Source organism: Nelusetta ayraudi, unplaced genomic scaffold, assembly GCF_046127955.1.
Source record: "Nelusetta ayraudi isolate G7.1 ecotype Tasmania unplaced genomic scaffold, CSIRO-AGI_Nayr_v1 ptg000011l, whole genome shotgun sequence".
In the NCBI taxonomy this organism is placed as follows: domain Eukaryota; kingdom Metazoa; phylum Chordata; class Actinopteri; order Tetraodontiformes; family Monacanthidae; genus Nelusetta; species Nelusetta ayraudi.
In genome coordinates, this window is record NW_027466061.1 from 16,287,058 (window position 1) to 16,313,380 (window position 26,323).

Here is a 26,323-nt window from a genome sequence, read left to right on the forward strand (position 1 = left end):
CATCATTGAGCAATTAAGAGTTATTTGTCCGTAAGATTGACATTTATAAAAGCCGGCTTTAATTATAGAGAAAAACTGTGCCTGACTCAGTCATGACCACATTACAAAGGCTCTGAACATGAAAAGGTCTGTCCCTGAATCGCATAATTGACTATTTCCAGATATCATTATACCAGAAAACATGACCATTTATTTTATTATAGGAGATATTTTTATTACACCCCGTCTGTGTATTTTATTCACGGAGCAATCACAAAACAGAATTCATATTCTGTCCACCTGTTTGATGAAATTGGGTGTTACGGTGAGAAGGGAAAGGTGGCAGCATATTCTGCACTTAGTTACCCTTAAACCAAGGCTGCTGTTGTTGGACGCCATAAATGTGAAAGAGAACAGCACATTGATTTTCACACCTTCCGTTGACTGAACGTCACTTTGAATTTGCACACACGAGCACACCGGAGCTGCACAAGAGTTAGAGAAAGGAAAAAAAACACATACACACAACTGCACGTGCAAAGTGAGTACAGCATTGAACACGACTGCATTCCCCTTTAAATGAGCACCAATCGCAGCATAGGGGAGCGCACGTATACGCGTGCATGCTAACAAATGCAGGATTTGTGTTGCGAGTCTGGCTTGCGGCGGCATAATGGAAAATCTTTGTAAAACTCTGGGGAAATCTGCCCCCATAACTTGTGGTTTGGCGATTGGGGGTTGCAAAAAAAATCTGAAATCAAACATTGCTCGGATGTAAACAAATTTTGGGGGGAGAAATGTGCTAGCTTTCTCCCAACCTCGCTGTGAATTTGGCTTCCTCGCTGCAACATAAACACAACCAGGATACTGCAGCGCGTTGCTGTTGTGTTGTCGTGGGCTGTTGGGGAGGCCAAAACTCTGCCCTAAACATTGGGAAATGTGTGTCGCATGCATGGTGGTCTTCACTACGGCCCCTTTAGGAAAAGGAGGACGGCACATGGAATCCTTCAGTTCACATCATTAGTCCTGTCTGCCACCTTGTCAGAGTATTTATAGCGCTATTCATCCATCAACAGGTCAATGACACAGTCCCTCCCCGCTATGTTGCTCCTGCGGCAGGTAGCTAGCAGTGGGACCGGCTGAGGGACCCTCCTGGAGCAAGGATGTGGCTCCTGCTCCGTGTTTGGACCCTGTAGCAGCGCCGAGGACTCTAGTGGAATGCCAAAATTAGCGCAGTGTGGATCGAATGCGCAAAGGGCTACGTGCTATAAAAGCTTATGCGCTAGTGCCTGGAGTGAACCGTCGTAAGGGCAAATGAAGGGCCACATGAAGAGCGAATGCAAGCAATGTGATGTGCGAGTGCTCTGTCTGCTGCCGGGTCTCCCAGAGTTGCTAGTCTGGAGTGGCGCTAACGCACCTAGCGCGGCGTGTTCTCGGGGCGAAGGCGCGCAGCGAGAGCGGGGAGTCAGGGAGGAGCTGAGTGGCAGAGTGTCGGGGAGGCTCGGTGGGCTGAGCGTTGTTTACCTGTCAGCTGGCATTGATTAATCTTGTGTTCGGTGAGATCGCTCAGCGACTCGAACACCTGCCGGCAGCTGTCGCAGCTGTGCAGCGCCGGCTCCTCGTCCTCCTCCTCTCCTTCGTCTCCTTCCTCGGGGGAGATCAGCCTCTTCCTCAGACGCCCGGTCTCACCATCCTCCGCCGGCCTCTCGAGGGCGCACTCTGGATCTGCCAAAGCCACAGGAAATGACAGCGCCACACAGTCAGAGGGGGCTGACCTGCACGCTGAGGTGCCACAGTTTCCTCAGGTTGACAATAAAATGGATTTCTCGAGTCTGGATTTAATAAAAACAATAATAAAAGCTGTAATAAAAATGCAGGTTCAATTTGGGCCTCTGTAACTCAACCTCTCATGCCACAACAGGGGTGTTGGGCAGGTGAGGGCCAGAGATATACAGGCACACAGAGGTGGCACAGTGCTCTCTCACAGACACACACACACACACACACACACACACACACACACACACACACACACACACACACACACACACACACACACAGATTCACCCAGACACAGATACACCCACACCCACACACACACACACACACACAGCGGTTATTAGAAATGGTTTTACCTTGTGTTTGCCCTGCTTCACCCAAGCAAAACTCCAGTATATGAAACTAGACTGATGGGAATATCAGTTGTTAATAAATCCTGGATTGCAGTTTTGGCTCGACCAAAGGAAAAAAAGAGAAAAAAAAAGGAAGAAATTCTACCAGTGAGGGCAGAATTGCATCAGTCAGAAGTCTATCCAAGGAGACGGGGGCTTGCCATATTACCCAGACATCTAGGCCACGGCCGAGGATGTATGGCACATTTCATCGCAGGGCACACGAGGCTGAGATTGGTGTGCGTTAAGGGCTGTCGTCACGACACACTTCCCTAAATTATTCAGCCTTGCTCGCAGGCAGCCGCGGGTCGCGCACATCAATATTCTTCTATCCATCTGCAGTTTTGTCTCCGCTTGGCTTTGTGCTGCAGCAGCGCCAGGGCTGGGCCATTGAGTACCTTTAACCCAGACAGGGAATCATATATATTTTTTTTTTTAAATAAATAAATAAATAAATAAATAAATAAATAGATAAAAAAATAAAACACAGGGTCGATCTCATGGCGATACGATATTCGGCCAACAAATCAAATGCTGGATTGCGCTGCTTGGCGGGAAAGAAAGCTAAGCATACTTCATGCCCGCAGCCCCCTTTCCTCCCTCGCTGTGACCGGCACACCTCTCAATAAGACTGATTTACGGGACGCCCAATCAAAAGATGGCGTCGCCCTGGTATCAGCACCACTCTCGCCTTCCATCGGCAGCCATTTTAAGCAAGCGCTCCCTGAAAGTTTGCGCTTGTTGTTGCAAAGACGAGGCCTGTTGCTGCTTTTATTCCCATTTTATTTACTCCAAAGAAATCCCAGACACCAACTGCATACACATACTATACATGTGTGTACACACACACACACACACACACACACACACACATATATATATAAATATATATATATATATATATATATATATATATATATATATATATATATATATATATATAAATATATATATATATATATATATATATATATATATACAGCCATTTTCAAAAATCCCTTTGTAGGGTGTCTGCAATTCCTCCAGGAAAGGCATTCCAGAACTCATCAAGGCCACCCAGGATTTTTTCCTTTCCCCCACTTTGCGCCAAGTATTGATGTAACATCACACCCTCCATTGTCCTTCCCTCTTGGCGACTGAGGCTCTCGGAACATGCCCTCTAAAAATATCAGCACTGTGGTCCCCGGTGGGACCATGCAGAACAGAACAGAAGGTGTTTCAAGAAAATGAAAATCCCAGCCCAATCCGCACAGATGCAGGCCTTTCTTGCTCTGGGGGAAACACTTCTGACTGAGGCCAAAAGCCACACAATATAGACTTATGATTCATCCGCACACCACCACCGAGTCCACAGCATGCGGTGAAATGTCGAGCGCTTTGTTTCTTATTTTACAGGGGTGCCCGTGGAGGAGGTTAGGACTTTGATGTCATGCCTTGGCCTTTTTGAATCATTAATTTTTCTAATATCTCATCTCAGAGAAAACAAGTGGCTATATTTAACCATCTTATTATTCAAGTAAATATATGGGAGACATCGAACAGAATTGGGATTATATCCTGAGCTGCAGTTTGAGTCATTGCAGTTGTTTTTAGTTTTTTTCTTTGGTAACTCCAATGATCTACGATTCCAATAAAGGACACTTCAGAGGAAATGGAAGCATTGTGTCCTGGCTGATTTGACTTCCTCCCCGTCGTTTCCTCGCTTTCCCGTCGACAACTTTCAGCCGTGACTTCCAGAGAATTTCGAGGCGGGTCAGCACTCCCGGTCGAGCCGAATGACCTGCGGTGCACCGCTGCGACGCACTTCTCCAAGTGTAAACTCTTGGGCGGTTGGGGGTTTAGGGGCGAGGGGGATCGGGTAAGCAATAGGTTGCAGTGGGTGGTGGGAGGGGTTTGACACGACAAGGTCACGTCCAGCCCTGGGATTAGAAGCGGCACGTCAATACTGAGGTTCCTGTGCCTCTGGGCCTCATACAGTAATCCATCAGATCAGGACATCCTCTTCCAGGAGCTTCTACAGGCTGGACAGCAGATCAATACCGGCATGCTTGGAAATCCTGACAATCAGAGGAGGAATACGGGGAGCAGATTTGTGGCGTATCAGAATTCTTATTTATTTATTTGGATTTTAATGATCATCCTTTTTTTCCCCTTAGCACCCTTAATTTTCTTAATCAGCTCGACAATGTTGGCGCAGGAGGCTAAGACGAGCTTGATGACTCATTGACAGCTGATCCATATTCTGATAAGGTCAGCTCCAAGCAAGATGATCATAACTGGCGTTGGCAAATTATTCATGTGGGGAATATCATAAAGATCCGGCTGAGAGACTTTTGAGGCACAATTTTCAATCTCTCTGCTCGGCGACAAACTAATAAAAAGTGAAAATCTGGATGGTGATTGACGTCTAAGAGTCGTGTAATATCGGAGAGTCCCGGACCATCCGTCATACTGTACACACTCTTAATCTCTTCCGGTGCCCAGTGACATTTACCACGCCACAACTTATATCTTGTGAGTCCCCTGGACCCCCCAACCCGTCCACCCTTATGTTATTGAATATTTCTGCCCTTAAATATTTATGACCTTTTAATTGATATTCTTTTCTATGCTCCATTAGCCCCACCAGGGACCCCGTGAAGCCCGGGCTCGTCCCCCCACTGTCTGGGCCACACACTGAGACAGGTGGGGACACTGACCATGGGGGGAGAAGGGAAGGGAAGGCATCAATGCCCAGGAAAACACAGAGGAAAAGGAATAGAAACAAAAGAAGAAGGCTGCATAAGCTGCAAAACCATAAAAAAAACTGAAAAGTTTACTCTCACTGCGAACCCTGCAGCTTTAAGTTCAACCCCAGTTTAGAGACTAAACTGTGCCAAAGCCCAAGGCTTTTACTTCCTTTACAGCAACACGTGATGGATGGCAGCATTTTGTGCTGAATTTCAATCAAAAACAGCCCCAAAAGCACAAGAAAAATTAAAACCTCCAAAGGCACGGCTTTCACTTGCCTGTAGATACATAATGCCGAGCTCCATTAGAGTCGAGCTCCAGTCTGTCTTTGTGCATTGAGAGACCTCGGCGTGGAAAACATCATTACCAGCTCGCCCATCTCCTCATTTCCCCGTCATTTCCCAGAGACCACGATCCTATGATGCCCCCTCCCCTGCAACCCGCCCTACAACCACCCACCCCCAAGTTTCAAATTAAGAATTTATTTTAACCAGCGAGCAGCTTCTGTCGACACATGTCGGCGGGCCTGATCAAAGGTGAGTATGTTCCTTTATCAGAGTGAGGGCGGCTGTCAGAAATAGGAGGACATTAAGATTGAATAACCTTCACACGGTTGCCGGCACCTCATTATTTAAAAATCTGAAACTTTTTTGCCGAGCCCTCTCCATATATAGGTCACGCAACATTCTAATGCCACATGTGCCTCCCAGTGTATCCTCCTCTGTGTGGCTGGGATTTGGGGGCGCTCCGCTCAGACAGCCACTGATGCCCCATCATTAAAAAAATGTCACGATGCAGCGACGAGGCTGTGAACTTGACACTTGCCAGATTGTTAACGATCTTCGAGAATTTGGCATGCGTGGGGGAGGGGGCGCAGCTTGATTCATCTGCAACGACAACACCCCCCACCGCCCTGCGGATTCCTATTTAGGATTAATTGCATTTTAAAATTTTGATGTATATAAATTGAAAAGACACGTTTGTCGACGGCCATTGCCTTTAAAGGTGAAAATCAGCTCAAAGTGCCACGCTGACAGAAAAAGAAAATGTTTTTTTACCTCGTAGTATATGTTACCAAAAAAACAGCAACAGTGGGGGAGGGGGTCATGTGATGCATTTTATGAAAATTTTATGATGCGTGCCGGAGATGGGAGATATAAAGCGGCGCAGACAGTGAGAAAAGGTTCCAAACAATTAGAAAGGTGCGGGAAGCACAAAGTGCGAAGACGTGAAACACAGACGGCAGCGCGAGAAGGCAGCGCAACACATAATCACAGGTACACACGCGGCATCAGCCACCGCTAAAGGGCGCGCGGAAAAAAAAAAAGAAAGAAGGAAAAGTATGAACACACGGAGAAGAATGGAAATCAAAGCGGCTGAACGAGGAACAACATCTGAAAACGCCCCCCCACCCAAGCCCCTCCCTCCCAGGGAGTGATAATATTGAACGGAGCGCCTTCGCGATGCCATTAGTGCAGCGTAACATCAAAGGAAATGAATAATAGAGGGTATGATTTTCTTGCGGTGGCGGAGTGAAGGAGTCCCATCCTCTCTCTCTCTCTCTCTCTCTCTCTCTCTCTCTCTCTCTCTCTCTCTCTCTCTCTCTCTCTCTCTCTCTCTCTCTCTCTCTCTCTCTCTCTCTCTCTCTCTCTCTCTCTCTCTCTCTCTCTCTCTCTCTCTCTCTCTCTCTCTCTCTCTCTCTGGTGGCGAGCCCTGCAGTGCGCTGATGCACGGGGCGGCCGCAGCTGAGTCACAGGCTCGGCGCCGCTACGCTAGCTAGCTGGCTGGCGCACGCAACAGCGACGGGGGCCACCCAGACGCCCACCCCCCCCACCACCACCCCGATTCCAACTCCCCAACCCCCCCACGCCATCCGCCACCCCCTTTAGATCTTGCTAACGCTTCTGTTTGCCCCGGTCCGCTCCACTTTGACTGAGCCTGACACCCTCTGTGTGTGTGTGTGTGAGAGAGAGAGAGAGAGAGAGAGAGAGAGAGAGAGAGAGGGAAGAAGGGAAAAAAAACATCATAGCCGAGAGCGAAAAATAAAAGGAGGAAGAAAAAAGGGTTGTGTATAAGAGAGCAGGAAAAGAGAGAGAGAGAGAGAGAATGGAGCATGTGGTTATAATTACACACAGGCAGCACAGTGGTGAAGCCAAGCTGCACATCTTAGGGCTGCTTGGCACTTTCTGTGTCGAAAGGCACGCCGCCTCATTAAATCTCAGATTTCATAGCGCCGCCGCCGCCGCCGCTGTTCCTCACGCTACGTATAATAACGTCTGTCTTTCAGAGGCCCTCTTTTGTTAGCGTCTCTCCTTTGCCATTGCAACGTATCAAACATGAATGAGGAGCGCTGCGCGGCTGTGCGGCGTTGCGGCGTTGCGGCGTTGCGGCGGGCGAGCAGAGTTGCGGAGCAGCTCGAGAGGAGGTCCACTCGTACGGCTGATCGCGACGCCCTCTCTGGCATCTCAGGAGCACCGAATGGCCTTTTTTTATGCTTGCGTCCATCACGGTGACTGATTTCTTTGAGCGGGCGGCTTTTCAATTTTGACAAAAGCGCTCGTTTTGGACCACGGCCGGTTTCTGCCAACGGCCGAAGAATTCACGGCGGCGGCGCTGACGGGCGAAGGAGCAAAAAAAAAATAAAAAACTCCCCGCGTAGCCGGCTCGCTCTCCCGATGACCGTTCATTCGTCAGTGCCGCGTCCTGACGAGGGGGGGTTGAAAAAAACAAATCAGTCAGATGAAGTCAAATGAGGAAAGTGAGAAATTAATTTGTGCACCCTCCTGATTTCACCGCAGGCAGACATCGATCATGCGGCGGCTGTCTCCTCTCGCTCCAGAGAGAAAGGTGGTTGTGGGGGGGTGTTGTGGGGTGGGAGGGGGGGGGATGCGTGCGTGCGTGCGTGTGAGGCGGTCGCCCTAATCAGGCGCAGTCATTAGCCCCACTCTGACTCTGGGTGACGGGAGGTCTCCGAGGCAAGTCTGCCTTTTGTGCCCGGCCCTCCATCCCCTGAGCCTGGGGAGGGGGAAGGAGTGTGTGGAGTGTGTGTGTGTGTGTGTGTGTGTGTGTGTGTGTGTGTGTGTGTGTGTGTGTGTGTGTGGTGGTGGTGGGGGGGGGTTTGGCGGGGCTGAGGAGGCAGCTTCTCTTGGCGGAACCACACACTGATGGCCGCCGACGCACATTACCGCTGCGGCAGGATGAATGTCGCTCTTATCTGCCCCTGTGACAAAATCTTAAAGCTCTGGGAACGGCAGAAATTTTTAACGCCCCCCCCCCCACAACACACACACACACACCCCAGCCACCAGCACCAGCACAACCACCCACACTTCACCCAGTCAGGCAGCTGCAGGGAAAACGCTGGACTAGCGCGGCAGCACCCCGGCTCCCCGGCCTGCTGGGCCCAAACCGTCTATATCGGGTTTAAAATAACCACGCCTGAGACTTAACCTTTTCCAGAGACAAATGAAATGAAAATATACAGCGCAGCGCATCAGGGGCAGGCTTCATTCATCGGGGGCTTACTGCAAGCCTGACCTGAATTACCGCTCTGCTCCTGGAGGGCCACTGTGAATGGCACACGTGGAGACAGGACACATTCATCTGGGCACCTCTATTCTACATCACACAGGCGGCTGGGAGACAAAGAGTCACGGGCCTGGGGTTGGGAGTTGCAGGAGGGGCGGTGTGGAGGCGGGGGGTAAAAGGTAGGGACGCACAGAAACACAGGGAGAACTTTTGCGCACTGCTGGAAGTCAGACAGAGGGACTCAGACAAACACGTGCAGCCGTGCAGAATTAGCAAGTTGACAAGCGGCGAAAAACAAAACTGGGCATTTTCTCTCCGCAGGTCACGCCATACGCAAGGAGATTGCACACACACACACACACACACACACACACACACACACACACACACACACACACACACACACACACACACACACACACACACACACAATCCACTCTCCAGCTGAAAATGATGAAATATGAAGTGGAGCATTACCGCTTGGAATGGCAGTCTGCCCGGGACTGTGCTGGTCTTCTGTCACATTGTCTTCTACTGCCAGAAAAGGGAGAAAAGGGGGTGGGGGGGTGGGGGGGTGGGGGGGGGGGGGAGAGAGGAGAAGAAACAGTTAACGGTGAAAAAACAAGTTGGACGCATTGAAATTTCCCTCGCTTTCATTATTTACTTTTGAGATTTTCTGTATGGAAACTCCAGGAGATTTCAAGAGCCCTCGACAGCCCGAGCCGCGGTTTGGGTACCCGCACAAGCCTTTCATATGTATGAGGTCTGGCGACGAGGCAAACAACCACCCACGTAAATAACATATTGGACTGGGTAATGACTCGATGAATTATGAAGGCCTCCCGTGGAACCTCCTTCGCCAACATCAACGCTGACCGCGTCTGGAACACCTTGATGAATCGCCGAGACGCTTGTAGCGCCTTGGTGAGCGGAAATTAGAAGATTTGTATATGGCCACATGAATATGGACCTTCATCACCGCCGACTGTGATCCCAGCTTAAAATGCCCAGACACGCGCTTAACCCTCGGACGTGTTGTAAAATTCAAAGGAAACGACAGAAAAGTGCCGTACTGGTGACAAAACAGCGACGACCCGACGCGGCTGCTCATTAGCTTGCGTGCTAACCAAGTCCTCTTCTGACTTTTTTGACAAAATACATTTAGAAGAAACTAAACAAACACAAAACAAAAAAAACCCTACTTCTGTTTAGTAAAAAGGCAAGAACCTTTTACTCTGCTTTTTTTTCCCGTGGAACTGGCGAGACGAGAGTTCCTTGTGGCATGTCAAGCACAAGAAATGAAATGGATTTTAACAGCGGGAGGAGAACAAAAGACTCTCCCACCTGTTCCATGTAAAATGAGGGTCTCACTGAGGACTTCTTACGCCTCTGCGTTTCCACCCCTGCAGTTGAAATGCATTCTCCATTATGTCTTTTCTTTCTAGCCTTTCATTTTCTTGGGCAAAGAGGAAAAGGGGGAGGGGAGTCTGACAGGACCTCCCAGCAGGGGAGCGCGACGGCGGCGGCTGCCAAAGCAGAAGCCGGCGCACTTTTAAAGTCGTGCAAAATATCCTGTACTTTGCATAATTAAGGTAGGATCCTATGGTGGCAGAAGCCTTTTCCCCCGGGGGGAGCGTGAGTCCGTGTCAAGCGGGGTGTCAAACCTCAGCGAAAAAAATGAAGAGGCAACGTCGAGCGGCGACGGCAGGATGATGGAGCGGCTCCTTTTTTGCGCAGCGGGTCCGGACGCAAAAAGTGAATTGCAGTGGAGGGGGAACAAAAAAAAAAAAAAAAAAGGGGGAAAAGCGAACGAAAACACACCTCGTTCGAAGGCCTCCGTTTTATTGAAAACGTAGGAGGCGCGTTTAGGAATATTTCCCCTCAGTGACAATTCTGACTTGCGAGTGAAAAACCTAAGATAAACAAATGTTTGCGGGCCTGGCAATTAATTAGCAAAATTAATTAAAAGTGATGAAAAGTGATAGCTGGACGCCACGGCGGTGGATCCCAGGGAGGCTCCTCCACTTCCTACTCCTTTCCCCCCCGCCCGAGCAGAAACCTTGTCCTGCTGAAGGAGGCCTCAGTGACTGACGCCCTGAGAGTTTAATGAGTTTCTCCGGCGCTGCGGAGCGCCTTGCATCTCCGATCATTTAAATAGGCTAGGGATAGGGGGTCTTAATAAATCCCCCACGGTTCCATCAGCGATTGTTGGTGGGAGCCGGAGTTTTTGTTTTGATTACTGTCCCTGTTGGTGAGACGGGGGAGTTCAGGCAGAAAATTCCCCATCTTCCACGGACGCCAGAACTTAAACATTTTTACGCCGTCCGGGCAGCTGTCGCGTCGCCACGGTGAGCCGATTAAAAGTTTTCTTTGACATTTGAAGTAAACACCTTTCCGTCGTGGCGCAAAAGAAGGAAAAAAAATCTTTTTTCATTTCGCCCGTCTGCCGGGTAATTAATAGGCGGCGACTTGGAGCGATCAGAGGAGAGGTGAGGCGCCAGGTGAGGGCGACTCGGCTGATGTTTTTTCTTTTTTTTTCAGGCATTTGATGGAGAGCCTCGGCGCGGAAACAAAGGGAGCGGACGCTTTTTAATTAACTGCCCTCCAAAGCTGCTGATCACATCACCTAATGGATACAACTTTAACTGAATGTTACTCTGTCCACACGCTTGTTAATTCGTCACCGCTATCAGTTAATTAATGTTTGACATGGTACAGTGTATCACTCAGCCGGTGACAAACTGTAATCAACGCTGCGAGGTTTGGCAGAGCCAATAAGAGAGACGCACACATGGGACCGTTTTCTGAACGGCCCCTTTGATTTTTGATTTTTTTTTTTCAAATAGTGGAGTAGGGGTGGGGGTGGGGTGGGAGAAAAAAATCAAAACAAAGAAAAAAACAAAAACAAGTAGCGCAGCGTTAAATATCACAAATTAAAGACTGGCGGAGACGAGCTTCAGACTGGACACTTCAAACAGAAAGGGGATAAAACACATTTGAGAAAACTTTTGAGAAAAAGCCAACCAAGCAAATGACCGGCGCACGCGAGGCCTGTGATGCATCACACCTGCACGGCCCGGCTTGTGATTTTCACAAGCCCAAATTAGCCAAGCGCAGTCATTTTTTAATGATCCTTCATCCACTTCCTTCTGTTCAAACACACATTCGCAAAAAAAGACTGAAAGGTTTCTCTGCTCTTTCCCAGCGGCTCATATTTGTGTGTGTGTGTGTGTGTGTGTGTGTGTGTGTGCACGGTCTGAGCATTTCTCAGACTTGGGGAGGAAAAAAAAAAAAAGCCCTGAGTGTGTTCCTGGATATGCGTGACTCATCTGCTTGGTTACAGCCAGCTTGGACGATACAGTGACGAACACAATGGCTGTGTAATCCGCCCTGACTGACCGGGAAGGAGACGCTCGCCACAGGGACTACAACTCAATTTAGCTCAGGTCAAGAGGTCAACCCTCCTCAATTAGGGCTGGGGGACGGAGGGAGGGGGGAGGAGGGAGGGGTGGTGGACACACAGCGCACATGAATAAGTTTCTTAATGAGCATTATTTGAGCTGGTGATTAGTGTCATAAATAGTTTGCAATAGGAGAGTGCATTAATCGCGTTGCGTAATATTTTGTAATCCATGCGCATTGCCGCGACCTGTACGCAAATCATACTGCGCGATTGGAGGGGTGGGGGTGGAGGGGGGCATAAAACAGAAGCTGGGAATCAATAGGCTCGTTATCCAGCGGCAGCAAAAAATATATATATATATATTTTTTTTTTAGCGACGACCAAATATTTGAGCCACTCCGGCGAGTTTGGAGAGAATGCAAATGAGCCGAGCGGCGCATCAATGGCGATGTTGGTGGGAATCAATCGTCGCCTCTTCAGCGCCCGTTCACCCAACCACCCAAGAGCAACAAAAATAACAAAAAAAAAAACGCTCTTTCTCCATGTGGCAGGCCAATCCACGACAACAAGAGAGAGACACATGCCACGGAGAGAAGAAGAGATATCGGCCAGCTCCCGCGACACTTAGCACAACACGCTGAGCCGCATGTCAAGAGCAATGACAGCCGCGCTAATGGGATTTTTTTCCACTTTTTTCTTTCTTTCTTTCTTTCTTTCTTTCCACAGCTCCGTCATAAGTTTGCTTAATGGTATCGCAAACCATATTTTCGTTTGTCACGTTTGTGTCACGTTCTGAACATGTTAGTGGGTGCTGTGCCACACATAATTAATTGCTACCGGAATAGGATGGATCCAGGAGCAAGAGTTTGTAAACAATTTCACAAGTGAGGCAGGGAAAAACAGGGCAGGATGAAGTTTGGTCAAAAGAAAAAGAATTTTGAACATTAAAAAAAAAAAGGAAAAGGTGTGGTGAGTTTTTTTTTTCTTCTTCTTCTAAGATCACAAATGTAGCTGTTAATTGTTCCGCAGGCCTTTCATGAGCAGAGGGCATTATTTGTCTGTCTTTGTTCTCATAAAAAAAATTTGAAATAAAAATTGCACCACAAAAAAAACAACAAAAAAACAATTAAAATCTTTTTTTGAATAAACAATTAGCAATGTTTTTTACCACAGTAAATTAGACACAGAAATTGTACCACAGGTGGCATCGGTGTCAGTGTCGCAATTGCCTGAAATAAATAAAACAAACTTAAATTTTCACCGGAATTTCGCAGATTTTCCAAACGCAGCAATTCTGCGAGCGGTGCGCCGCACTTGAACTTCCAAAACATTTCCATCCTTGCGCAGCCAAGGAAAGCCCCAGGCTGAGGCCGCACAGTGGCAGATCTCATCTCCTCTAAAAGCATCAAATATTTAAAGTGTACATGACACAGTGCTGATTTCACGACAGCCGCCCCACTTGAAGTAAATGGCGCAGAAAATCTATTTATATATGCAGATGACAGGTGTGGAACACTCGGGCTCGGCCAATGAAACGCGCCGGGGGCTTCGGGGGCTTTGAGAGAGTCATTTGTGCTCCAGATGAAAATATCAAGCCCGGCCTTGCATTATCCAGGAAGTGCGCGGCGAGGACGAGGCGACGTGGCAGCCTTTGCACGCAGCGACGGCAGTGGCAGATTCCTCCTCCGCCGCTCGCCACTGACGGAGCGCGTGTGCTGGCCTGGAGCGTCTGCGCGCATCAAAACAATATTACAATGTGCCTGCCCACAGTCACAGGAAACGCGGACGGCTTCGGGATTGAGTAAATGTCAGCGGCTGAGGGCGACGTGTTTGCATATAAGCGAATGATGTATGGTGTCGTCCTGTGCCATTTATTCCCCCAAGCAATAATGTAGCCCTATCTGTCTCTCAGACTTAATTGAAACGGGACTTGTAATGTTGCCCTTTTCCTCGATGGGACCAAAAACATAACCTCTGACTCCCAAAAGCAGCCAATACCGAGGAAGCAGGTGTGCGCTCGCGCCCGCGCGCATGTGCATGTGTGTGTGTGTGTTGTGCCAACTGTCACCGAAATCTTTATTTTTTTTTCCACTCTCCTCTTCACTGCAATCGAAAATGCTATGCCAGCGCTGCCAGCGCCGTGCACACTTCTGTTTGTTTTCCCTTTCCTGCAGAACAAAGTGTTCTTTCTTCACGTGGACCAGCAACAAAAAAAAGGTTTTTAAAGGCATGGAAGCCCACACTGACCACTGCCTCAAATCAGCCGAGGACGAGCTATAAAAACGAAACCTGAACTCTGCTGCAACCGCAGCCTCATCAGCAATAAGATGGAGGTGCGAGCTCACACGCTCGCACGCATGCATTTGAAAATACAGAGACTTGAAAAAAATGCACATATTTACAGATTCTAATTTTGAGCAGGATTTAAACGTACTTGTCTACATGTGTGTGTGTGTGTGTGTGTGTGTGTGTGTGTGTGTGTGTGTGTGTGTGTGCAAAGGGAAACAACATTCCCCTGTCTCTTCCAAGCCACTGTCAAGACTAGAGTGTCAGGCAGGCGTGGAAAAAAAATGACAAGGAGAAGTTATTGTGGACATCTGTATAAGTGCATCTCAGTCCCTGAGGAAGGAGAAAGACAAAGAACAATAAATAACATCTGCCTGGCCTTCCTTTGCACCAATTCAAAAAAGGGAAACATCTATGACGTGTGTGCATTTCTGCTCCATTCCAGCCGTGGCCATGAAGACATAAGGTCCAGTCGTTGTTTTGCTTTCTTTTTTCCCTCCTTTCCAATTTCAATTTCAGTGACAACAACAAAACACTGTGTCATTACTACCTGTTCATTTGCATGCTGATTCGCTCTCTCTCTCCTTCCCTCTCCTCCCTTCCCCTACCGTACACACAGATGTACACAAATCTTGACAGATGTTGCTCTGAATGCATGCGCACACACACACACACACACACACACACACACACACACACACACACACACACACACACACACACACACACACACACACACACACACTTGTAGAATGTAGGCATGCTGGCAGGAGACTGTGATGTCTACGTTATGCGTCTTCTGAGGACATTAATCATCAGGACATGTCACATCATCATCAGCGTATCAGGAAACAAGTCCACGCTTATCCAGTGTGAGAAAACAGGAAATCTATGCAAATAGGAGGCTTTAGCTGCATTTATAGATACAGCAAAAGAAATGTGAAATTTTATTTTGCTTTTTTAAGACGTTCATGCGCTCACATCTGCAATCTCTCCCAGGTATTGATTTAAAATGGTGGCTGGGTGAATGTGCTACCGCAGACCATGTAATCTTCCTTTGAGATGAAGACTTCCGAGAAGGGAAAAAGGGGAGAGAGGAAAAGGGGTCCAGAGACCACAAGCTGGGAATGTGAAATTGTGGACAATTATTTGCTGAGCAAAATACAATGCCTGCCAGATGAACTGGAGCTCAACCTCCAAAAGCCAGCAATACCCCCCCCCCCACACACACACACACACACACACAAAAAACCACTGAAATGCGAGAGGAGAGAAGTGTGTGTGTGTGTGTGTGTGTGTGTGTGTGTGTGTGTGTGTGGTTTAAGTCTATGAGTGTGCATGTGCAAGTGCACAGAAGTATGTTGCTGTCTCTATTTTTCTCTGCCTCCCTTCTTCGCAAACGCAAGATCAAGTTACTACCAGACCAATTGTAAATATATATATATATATATACATATATTTATGTACGTGTACAGATTGTTTGCTAGCTAGATAGACAGATATATTTTACAAAATAAAAGAAGGACAAGTAAGGGGAACAAAAAGAAAACAACAACTTTAATTGCCACGCAGTGATTTCCTTTCCTTTTCCTTTATGGAAAGACGACACAATAATAAACGCCCACATTCCAGATCTTGGGTTCTAAAATTAAGAAAAATAAAATCCAGATGCTTTTTAACTATTTGGTCTCCAATTTGCACAATTCTCTTAAAAATACTCTCTACACTGTTGCACACACCTATATATATATACATGCCCACCACCTCCACCACCATATAAAATGTTTCCTCCTTTACTTCTCAGACAGAAAGGGGGGGCTGGAGTCACGTGACTCTGCGCCCCATTCCATCAGACGGCTCAAGTTGCGACCAGGAGCGTCTTTAACGCAGCCAGATGTGCGCTGAGCGTCGCGCCGCAGCACCGTCGCTCAGGAAAACACACACACACACACACACACACACACACACACACACACACACACACACACACACACACAGAGTAAATTCAATAATAAAATAAATAAATTAATAAATAAATAAATATTACTAAAATTAGTCTTTTCCCCGTTCGTGCACTTCACCGAACGAGACGTGATGTAGCAGACGGACTGACTGCTGTTATGTTGTTTTCATTCCCCCCCCCCCCCTCCCTCTCCTAAAATGCCAAACAAACACGAGACAGTCGATCTCAGGCGCAGCACAAACAGGAAGAAACAGCACAAACGCGAGAAAAATGTCCAAGAGGTGACGGAGAGGACAGTCAACATCTCAAGTTCACTTCGAGCTCGTCCGGGTTTGACATGAGCTTTTAAAAAAAATAATAATAATAATACGGTGCGATGGTGGGAAATAAAAGAGGGAAAAATCATTCTCAGAGCCATCCAGATTGAAAAGGGGGTCTCATCACTTACCTTTCAGTGATCTTGGCTTAGCTTGCTTGCGGCGCGACATCCTACAGCGGAGAAAACACGCTGAAGTTGCTCAGTTTCTGTCTGTGAATTCGCGTAAAAGACGGCGGAGCCTGTCGAAATGTCTCGGAGCAAAGTCGCGGCTGCCTGTCTACCATTACACAGAGATGCAACTTAACTCCCGTCTTAGCGCCGTCTCAACGCGAGTTTGTTTTTTTTTTGTTTTTTTCTTCCCCTCTGGTTTTTTTTCCCCCCCTCGCGTTATTTATTTATTTATTTTTTTGCTCTTATTTTGTGATGAGTAGGTGGACGCTGATAAAATCCAATTAGCCCGATCGGTGCGGGCGACTCGTTCCGGCGGTGCTGGCTACTATCGGGAAAAGTGTGAGAATGTAGTAGATCCCGTCATGCGCTTCCATTTTCCGGGAAGACGCACACGCGTGCGGGCATGGTGCTCGTTTTTACGGCTAAAAGCGCAATATTCGCCTCTCGCCTCAAATGCATCCGCGTGAGAAAGACATCGGCAAAGCGCCTCCTGCGAGAGTGCAGCAGGGGAGAAAAAACAAAAAAAATGCAACAAAACCCCGTAAAGGAGGAAAAAACCGAAAATGACACTTTTTCACTTCATATCCACCTAACAGCATCAAAACTATCCTCCGACTCTTCCCTTTTCCCACCGCAGTCAGCTAATCATGAATTAGGTGCGGAATCTGATCTAAGTCTACGTCTAAATTGCCCTTAAAAAGAGGATGAAGAAGCAGAGAGAAGATGGAAGCTCCCCTCCTCATCACAAACCTGCAAGGTCTTGGACTGCGCTGTCGCTCCGGTAGTCCACATAATAATGGAAAATGGAAGCAAGGCCCCCAAAGCCATCAGGATGGCTCCAGAGGGGGCCCCTACCCCGCAGGGACTCGCTCTGTACGTAATCACTGAGGAAATCATTGTCAGCCTGCCTGCACTCACACACAGACAGAGAGGCATGATTAAAATCCGAGGGATCGCGGCAAGATGCGGAGCGCTGGATCTGCTGGTTCCCCGGATCCGGAGTGGAAGTCTACAGCCGGAGTCGGCTCTGCTCACCCTGGCGTCTCCTCTCCGCCTCAGCTCGCCGTCGGGCCACATCTCCGTCTACGGCAGACGGACTGGTCCCCCTTCTGGTGGAAGTGGTTAAGCAGCGGAGAGACACTTTTCTCGCAGCGCGGCGGCTCCTGACATATAGGCTCCATGCAATGACACGCGCGCTTATTTTGGGACGGATCGCTTTGTTAGATAGTTGATGAGCGTGACGTTTTGATTTCACCACCTTTTTTTTCTAACACTGTTCCCAATATTAAACTCTGCTTATTGGTAACTGATCAAGAATATTTCAGTAAAAAGGAAATTTCAATATATATATATTTTTAAAATTCAATATAATTTCACATCACTGTGATATTATTTCTCGCTTGTGATTTACAAATTTTTAAATTGATGGCATAGTTTTCCTGATACGAAACATTTTTTGGCCGCATGAAACAAGATTTTATTCAACCGGACGAGTGCTTTTAGTTTAAAATCTCCCTTCTTTCTTTCTTTCTTTCTTTCTTTCTTTCTTTCTCTTGATGGTGCATGGCACGTCTACCTCGGCATGCATGTCCAGGCCCCACGTTGCCCCTGCCATGTGAAAATGAGATCCAGAGAGGAGTCCTGCAGCGGGCTTCTCACTCTGCACTCTGCCCCCCTCCACAGCCTGAAGGTAGTCTATTCCAGGGGCCCTCAATCAAAAAATATAATACTGAAAAGAATCACAGACATGCAAACGCTTATTTTCCCGCCCTCGCCTCCCGCCTTTACACTTCCTCCCCGACTGATTTACAGACATAAATGTAAGAAGTAGCCAATCCCCCACCCCCCCCCCTTTCACTTTTTTTTCTCCCGGCCTCACTCCCCAGGAGGCAGAGAAACAGTCGATAGGGCAATTCTCAAATATAGCCTGGTGTAGGAGAAGAAAATTAACAACAACCTTTGATAGCCTTTTACGCTCTCGGAAAAACTTTGTTGGAGAAAATTTCCTTTAAAAGTTAACTGTATAACTATAAAAGTTAATGATGTGAGTACATAATAAGGTCGCTCCTGCTCTATAGGGTATTCCCATCCTTTACTTTGGAGTTCATAATGAGGCCATATACTGTTACAGACATCTAAGGTAATCACCCAGCACAAAGTCATGTAAATGTAATGGAAAATTCAGAGCAGCAGCACATGCATTAGCTGTCATTATCAGACTCTTATTTTGAAGAGGACTTATTTATTTATTTATTTATCTATCTATCTATTTTTTTTTTTTTTTTTTTTTTTTTTTTTTACCTATTCATTTATATGCGTCTCCAGTGCTTAATCAGTGCAAAGATGCCAAACCCAGACATAATAAGTGGGACTTATGACCTAGATATCATTCCTGGAATCTTCAGTGTTCTCAATTTGTATTGTGTAATTTTATTTTATTTTATTTCATATATATATATATATATATATTTGTAACTCTGCTCCCTTTTGTTTTTCAAATAAATTTCCCCACCCACACGCTGCCAGAAAGCGTCTGCGCGAGATGAATAAAACAAAGTGTGACACAGATTGACGTGAAGCTCTTTGGTAAATTCAAAGCCCTCGCAGACGACACTAAAGTTGGTAAACACACACGTATGAAACGTCTATTTGTAGGTGTCAGGGAATCTGTCAGGAGGTCTCAGCCGCGTTAAAAACTTCAATCTCAACGACGCTCCCAGGAACCCCAACACCCCCCCGGTCTCGGCGCTCTGTCAGGCGGCTCTCCCAAAGTTTCACCACCTTACCCCCTCCCCCCCACCACCCCCAGCCTCCACCTGTACCTCTGGAATGCTCTCTCGAACACAAACAAACAGTGCTCTTCAGTCCTCCAGGGCTCTTTGCTACTTTCATTAGCGACAAAGTATCTGGGAAAAGGCCCGACGACTCGGTGCATGCACCGTTCAGTCTCTGGATTACAGTATACGCTCTTCCTCAGAAGTCGTCTTTTTGGAGGAAAACCTCTGGTGGGGGATGTTGCTCAAGATGCCCCAAAAACCGCCTGACACGGCTCATCCTTCAGGGACGTCTTTATAAATATGGAAAGAAGAGTCATGGATACATTTTTTTTGGTCTTAAAGCAGAATAGCTAATATGAACCTTAAAAAAATAATAATAATAATAAAAAAAGAAAATTCAACAGCAAAATGTTTTTGTTTCAAGCCTCATCTCTGAGGGTGAGGGAAAGAGGAGTCAAACAAAGAAAAATAAAGAACATAATACAAAACAATTCCAGGCAGAACAACAACAACTACAAAAGAAAATCAATAGGATTCTGCAAAATGAAACAATTGGTCTATCTTCTTTCACCAGCATAATTGAACTTTCATGTGCTGCCATCAAAAAAAAAAATTGTATTCTGTAACTAGCTTGTCCCCGCTTGTCCTCTCCGGTGATCAAACCCTCCGAAATTCTCTCTAAACGCTCACAGATGCCGTCTGCTCGGATCAGTTGAGCTTCCAGCCGCACCGTTTGTAGTAAAACTGAGCAGTTAAGTGGAGACTTTTTTTTTTCACCCCCTCCCTCACTACCTCCCCGCCGTCGCCCATAGCTTTCCCCTCACAAGTCGAGATGCCACAGCAAGACTATGCGTGCCGCAGCATAGCAGATTTCACTCTGCCTCTCGGTGGGTTGTAACGCTCCCCAGCGGAACGCGCAGCCCCAGGGCGGCGGGGGCCCTTCGAGCGCTTCACGCTGACCGGCGGCCCCTCGCTCACCTCCCATCCGCTTGGCTCGCTCTTCACAGCGTCCTAAAAAAAAAAAAAAAAAAAACAGAACGCAAAACTCTGAAAGTCGGAGAGAAAGTTGCGATCCCAGTGAAGTATCTCCTGTAGAAATAATAATCACTGAAGGCTATTTAGTAGAATACTCCCGCAAATGGTGAAAAACGGCGGCTTAAAAGCACAGTCGGTCAATTATGCTCGTTAGAGGAGAGGCTGACACGTAGACATGCATGTGCACCGTCCACGCACGCATTTACACACACCGCACACACTTGACTTGCCTCATTAAAACCCATCCAGCTCCTAGAACTCAGAGATGTGAATGTTTCCCTGGAGGAGCGGGGCACGTTCATTTTGAGAAAGGCAGAAGATTCAACTTTTTTTTCCCTCCCCACCCTCGCTTGCTTATAATTACAGAGATTGCTGGAATGCATGACCCTGAGAATAAGGCTGAGTCCTGGGAGAGAGTCCACTGGAAGCATCACCATCTCCAGTCTGACTCTCCCCAGTCGAATGCCACCCACACCAGGCATGAGTGAGGTCGAGGCAGTGCCCCCTCACCACGGGAGCGTTCCTCCGGGACTTAGGGAACTCTGCTCCAACGAGCCCAACTCCTTAGGCTAAGAAATAAACGAAAAACAAAAAGTCAAAATGGCGATTGAGTGGGGGAGAAAAAAAACAAATGAATTTGCTGCAAACTGATTGGAAGAAAAATACAACAACGTGGAAGGCTAACAATCAAAGTTGGCAGGCAAGAGTGAGGGCAGCTTTGCAATTTTGCTGTTTTCCACATTATTGGGCAATTAAATTCTGTAGAAAAAACATGGGGGCACCGTTCACTTTTCCTAAAAGATCCAAAACAATTCAGTGATGACTGAGCGACAACCTCCGTGTCTAGACATGCGATGCAAATGAAGGGATGTGGACAAAGTAAAGAGAATTTGGAGTGACTGGCTTTGTCGACAGTGACCTTCCAGCTGGATATCCGCAGCTTCCATCTTCCCAAGCCAAGGAGCCCTGTGGAGCAACTCCCAAACCGGGTCATTAGCGCAGTGGTGTCACCAGACAGCAGATCACGGGCCAGAGAGGGAGCAAGAGGGAGGCTACTGGCACCGCAGTGGCTGCTGTGCGCTTTGACATTCAGGGCTGGCTGATCTATGGGGCTGGGGAGACAGTGCCCTTGCTCTGGGTCTTGGTGAGGAGAAGGTTCCTGGCAGGTTTCCTCTCTTCACTTACTCCATCACGAGAGCCGAGGTCACAAGATGGTAGATTCGCGTCGCCCTCGGTGGCAGCGCTACGACCCTCGGCTAACCGGGCCTTGTCACGATAGCATGGATCGTTTGCACAGAGAGACCTGGTGCTAAAGTTCTCCTGACGCCGTCAGCTACCCAGCAGGGAGCGTGATGAAGTTTCTTGAAGAGAAGGTCTAAACTCAAGCTGTATCCCTAATTGCATGTTTCTACTTAAGTGCTTGAATGCGCCAAACTCACTTTGCTTTGCAGTCTTAGACTCATGGGACGTGTGAGGCCATTTCTCTTTCTATTACTGCTTTTTAAATAACAGATTGCAAACAAAGAGTGACAGCAGAAAAAAAAAAAATTTGCTGCACCCTCCACCCCTAAACTGAATGCATACCACATTGCCTCATCATAATGTACCATCTTAGCTATATAGTGTTGGCTAGTTAGCACTTAGTAGATTCTAATTTTAGCCAGCATGCAAATTTTATGACCATTTATATTAAGCTGTTTCTTTCAAATGCATTTTAATGCAAACACACTCGTTATTTGAAGCATTAAATGAGGAGTGTGCAATTTGGGACAACCCATCTTTCACCAGCGCGGGCAACATCTATAATGTTCAGACTTAACAGCTCATGGACCGCACCTTTATTCTCCAAGACCAACTTTAAATTGCTAGTCATGACAATAACCTCCACCAAGATGTGTTATTGGCACAAGGAATAGCATTTAGCCACAACGGGACGGCCTCATAGTGTGATCAAAAATCATTCTAGGGGTTTTATGTCCTTCTTAAATGGCTTTGACCTCCACAGCCCAGTCTCCGGCAAATGGTGACCACTATGAACATGCCAAGAAAGAGGATCCCCTGGGGGCACTACCGCGAGCCAAGACGAACATAAAAATCTCCCGGTGAAGGATGGACACTTTCCACTTGGCACCGGCACATAAGATGAAAGGGAGAGATAGCAAAACCTTTCAACACTTCCTCTATTTTTTTCCTCCTTCCTTTGCTGAATGAGAGTGATTTTTTTCTTCTCGCTCATTACCTCTGTCTCATTAGGAGTTCTTCTGTGCAAGATGAAACCAGGCCTCGTCACCTCACAATGTGCTCGTAGTTAACTGAGCTGCAGCATGCCGGAGTGTTGCTACTAAGCTTCTCATCATAGCGAACCGTGGTGCAAATGTATGAATACTGGCATCAGCAGCCTGTCTGCTATGTTTTAGACACAAAAATATTGCATATTGCAGCCTGTTGAGGTTTTTCTTTCTACACACACGCCTAACGTCGGGTGGTCTTAGAGGCCAGAATGAAAACACCTGGCCATGGCGGCTGTAACAAATCTGTAAGAGGTAACTGTGCTCTTTCTGACATCACAAAGGGCTGGTTTTAAGGCAATGTTTTGGTGCAGAGCATCTGAGACTGAGATTGGAAGGGATTTTCCAAAAGATCAGAATTATTGCATGAAAGCATGTTTGTTTTTTTTGGCATCACATGGAACCTTTAGAAATATAAAGCGAGCCAAATCAAAGTGAAGCAATCAGCAGCGCTGACTCCTCAGCAGATTCAATCTGAAGAGAAACACACACACCCGAACTTTGTAAATCAGACAGCAGACAGAGAGCAAAACTTGCGGTGGCCTCAACTTAACTGAGCGTAATGGGCCCTTGTGTGTTTTCACTAATGCGAGCGATTGCATAGTCAATGACTCTGGCACGGATGAAATCTTTGTTACTCTCTCGCAGAAGTAATGAGCTGCAGTGCAAATTAAGAGCAACCATCTTCTCATCAGCATGTCCAATTTACTCGGAGATCGTCCCTGGAAAATAGGCGGCCGCGTGGAATAACGGCTGAGCCTGCGGTTGTGTGGAGGCATGTGAGTTTGAAAAAAAAAAAAGTGTGGGGGTGTGTGTATGGTGATGGTGGTGATGGTGGGTGGGGGGGCTCTGAAGGATTACACGAACCCTGACTCCCAGGCCGTGCACACATTATTCATCTCTCCACCTTCCCAATACTTATTCTTCTCACCTTCATCACTCCCACCCGCCCGCCTCGCCTGCCACCTCCTATCCCCGCTCCCCAGGTGGATCCCCCACCCCCCCACCCCCCATCCCCATCCCCTTCCCTGACAGTTGCATAAGCCCCAAGAACCTCTCTCCGGACCCTGGTGGTGGGAGCTGGGAGTTGAGATGGTGTTAATTAAAAGAAAAGGTTAACACACATGGGGCAGGAAGGAGGCACGTTCAGGAGGGTCCCCTGGCAGAGCAGCTGCTCACTGTTTCCTCCCCTGGACGACCCCCTCAACCCCCCCACCACCACCACCACCACCACCACCACCACCCTCCCGGGAAAGGGAGCAGCGACCGGGTGACTGGGGACACCAGAATGAGGGAGTGGCTGGGCCGTAAAGGATGGAGGAGCTCTGACCCCGGTGTGAAGGTGGTGCAGCCAGGGTGGTGGTGGTGGTGGAGGTTGGGGGGGGGGGGTTCTAGCGGCAGCGAGTGGTTCCACTCACCTGTCCAGCGATTCCCTGGGCGGGCCCCTTGGTCTGGAGCTGATTAGTGTGTCCCAGAGAAGGTCTCACCTCCCCCGAGCGACGCCCACACGCACGGCGCGCCTTCGTTAGGCGGCGGGACTCGTGCCAGGGCCCATTTAGAGGAGCGCGTCAAGACAGGTGAGGAGAAGCAGACGAGGAGTGGGATGGCGGGGGGGAGGGAGGGGGAGGAGGAGGCGGTGGAGCGGCCCAGTGGTGATCGGAGAAAAAGTCAAGCTGGACGGCGGAGACAGGGCGGGGAAGGTGTTGCGTGCGAGGGGGGGTGGGGGTGGAGGAGGCTGGTGGGGGTGGGGCTGGGGGGTGATGGGGGGGTGTCTACCAGTCAGGATGCTCCCGCACAGCTGTTGTGTTTCTGACGGCGCTGCGCGTGACGCACTGTCGACGGCGCGAGGTCATTAAATAATGATAAATTATCGCTTCGCGTTGCTCAAATGTGTTGCATTACTTTTGGGGAAGCCTATTCATCGGGGGGAGCCGTTGGCCTACTTTAGGGGAGCGGGGGGAAAAAAAAAGGTGTTCCCACATTGGCTGGGAATAAGTGATGAATGGACCGCACTTAGCAACAAAAGTGTAAAGATTAATTTGTTTCAGTAAAATTAAAATGCAAAGCAAACTTAGTTTTGGGGTGGTGGAGGTAAGACCAGGCAGTGTGAATCTCCAATTTAACCAATGCTTTTTTTTTTTTATATGTTTTGAGGGGCTTGAACAATGGATCCCACCCCCAGCTGTGCCATCTTAGGTCAATACGTAGCGATGATCAAACACAGTGCCCTGATTGCCACTTTAATTAATACCAATAAATACTCGCGAGCTTTTAAGACAAACAAGAGGGAGTGAAACAGTTTTCAGTTCCTTCCCCCCACCAAACAAGCCGAGATAATTAAACATCTATCCTGAGAGAAGAAGTGCTCCCACCGGATGCATGTTTGGTTTAAGGATTTGCTCGGTGGTTTGACTCGCCAGGGACTCTCCATTTGAGTCTCAAGGTTTTATATCTCTAACAAGGCTTTAATTGCCAAGGTAACAGACCACCTGATTAGGTCTGACAATGAATCTGTTTTATCTGCGGGCGCTGAGCGAAGAGAATAGGCTGGAGGGAGGCGAGGGGGAATATTCAAATTCCACCATCAGCGAGAGGTGTATTGATGCTGGATTTAAAGGCAAAAGATAAGAAACCCCGGAGATGTTATTTTTAAATTCAACATATTGTATGGTCACGCACCTTAGGCAGAAACTTGCCTCAAAATGTTTTTTGGTTGTCCCCCCCCCCTTTTACTGCGTGTCAGCTATGGAGACGCAGGGAAGATCCAAACTCTGCCGAGAGCGCAGAGGGGGCGGCGCTCAAAGCCTGGGGTCCCATGCCATGTGCCCTCCTTATTGTAACGAGAGCATTCCTCCCCTCAAACTCTGACTGGCGAGCGCGTCGGGGTTATTCTTCGCAGGAGACGAGCGGCGGTGGAAAAACTCGGTGTTGAAGTCCCATCTCTCCTGTCAGAGGGCTGACACGGGCCACCCGGGGACGCCGGGCCTTCGGTGCACCGAGTCTGGACACTGGCCTAGTTTCCCCTCCCCTTCCGCACAACCGGCCAATCCCCCTACCCTCTTACCGCTCCTGAAGCATCCCACCTACAAATACCGCTCAGCCGCCTCATCTCATCTGTTCTTCGCTGTCAGCACGACCTCGGCCAACTGCCCACCTGCCGCCCCTCCGGCACGTCCTTTCATCCTGACAATGTGATATTTTTGACGCTGATTTTTTTAATTCTCTTTTTGTGTTCATGCCAATTAAAACACATTTCAAAAATAGAAAACATATTGAATGTAAAGTCAGGAGCAACAATTGGATAGTTAGAAATGCATTTCTCCTTTTTTAAAATGGTATATATTAGACCAAACTGAAGATAAGTATGTGCATACATCCAAGTCGTGCAGCAGTTGAATTTTTTGAAGTTTCAAAGTCCTCAGGTGGTTTTTGAGGACATCAGTCTAAGACTGCATTCACACCAAACCACCTCATTTTAACCTTATGGCACCAGTTTTCTGACCCGTAATGGTCCCACTTGCTCTGTTGGTATTGATGACCGGGACATGTGACTGGCAACCATAGTGTGAAATGGACTGTGGCTATGGAGCTGCCCATCACTTTTCGATCGTGCCCCCCTGTGTCTTCGTCGTCCCTGGGCTATGATCAATTTCAACCAAAGGTTCCACATCAG

General features: G+C 47.9%; 1 protein-coding gene across 3 annotated transcripts in view; it reads right to left on the reverse strand.

The window, feature by feature from the left end:
* Positions 1–17,424, reverse strand: part of LOC142885210 (zinc finger protein 521-like) — a 97,278-nt gene extending 79,854 nt beyond the window's left edge. Inside the window, exons 1-4 of one of the 3 annotated variants that reach the window (XM_076021453.1) lie at positions 17,301–17,424; positions 16,509–16,549; positions 8,886–8,939; positions 1,504–1,704 (exon numbers count right to left, since the gene is read on the reverse strand). In XM_076021453.1, the coding sequence (XP_075877568.1) occupies positions 1,504–1,704; positions 8,886–8,939; positions 16,509–16,548 (295 nt within the window). In that variant the 5' untranslated portion in view covers position 16,549; positions 17,301–17,424. Of the gene's footprint in view, positions 1–1,503; positions 1,705–8,885; positions 8,940–16,508; positions 16,718–17,300 lie in introns of those variants that run through there. The other 2 variants (XM_076021454.1, XM_076021455.1) reach the window with 2 other exon arrangements.
* Positions 17,425–26,323: the final 8,899 nt, after the last annotated feature.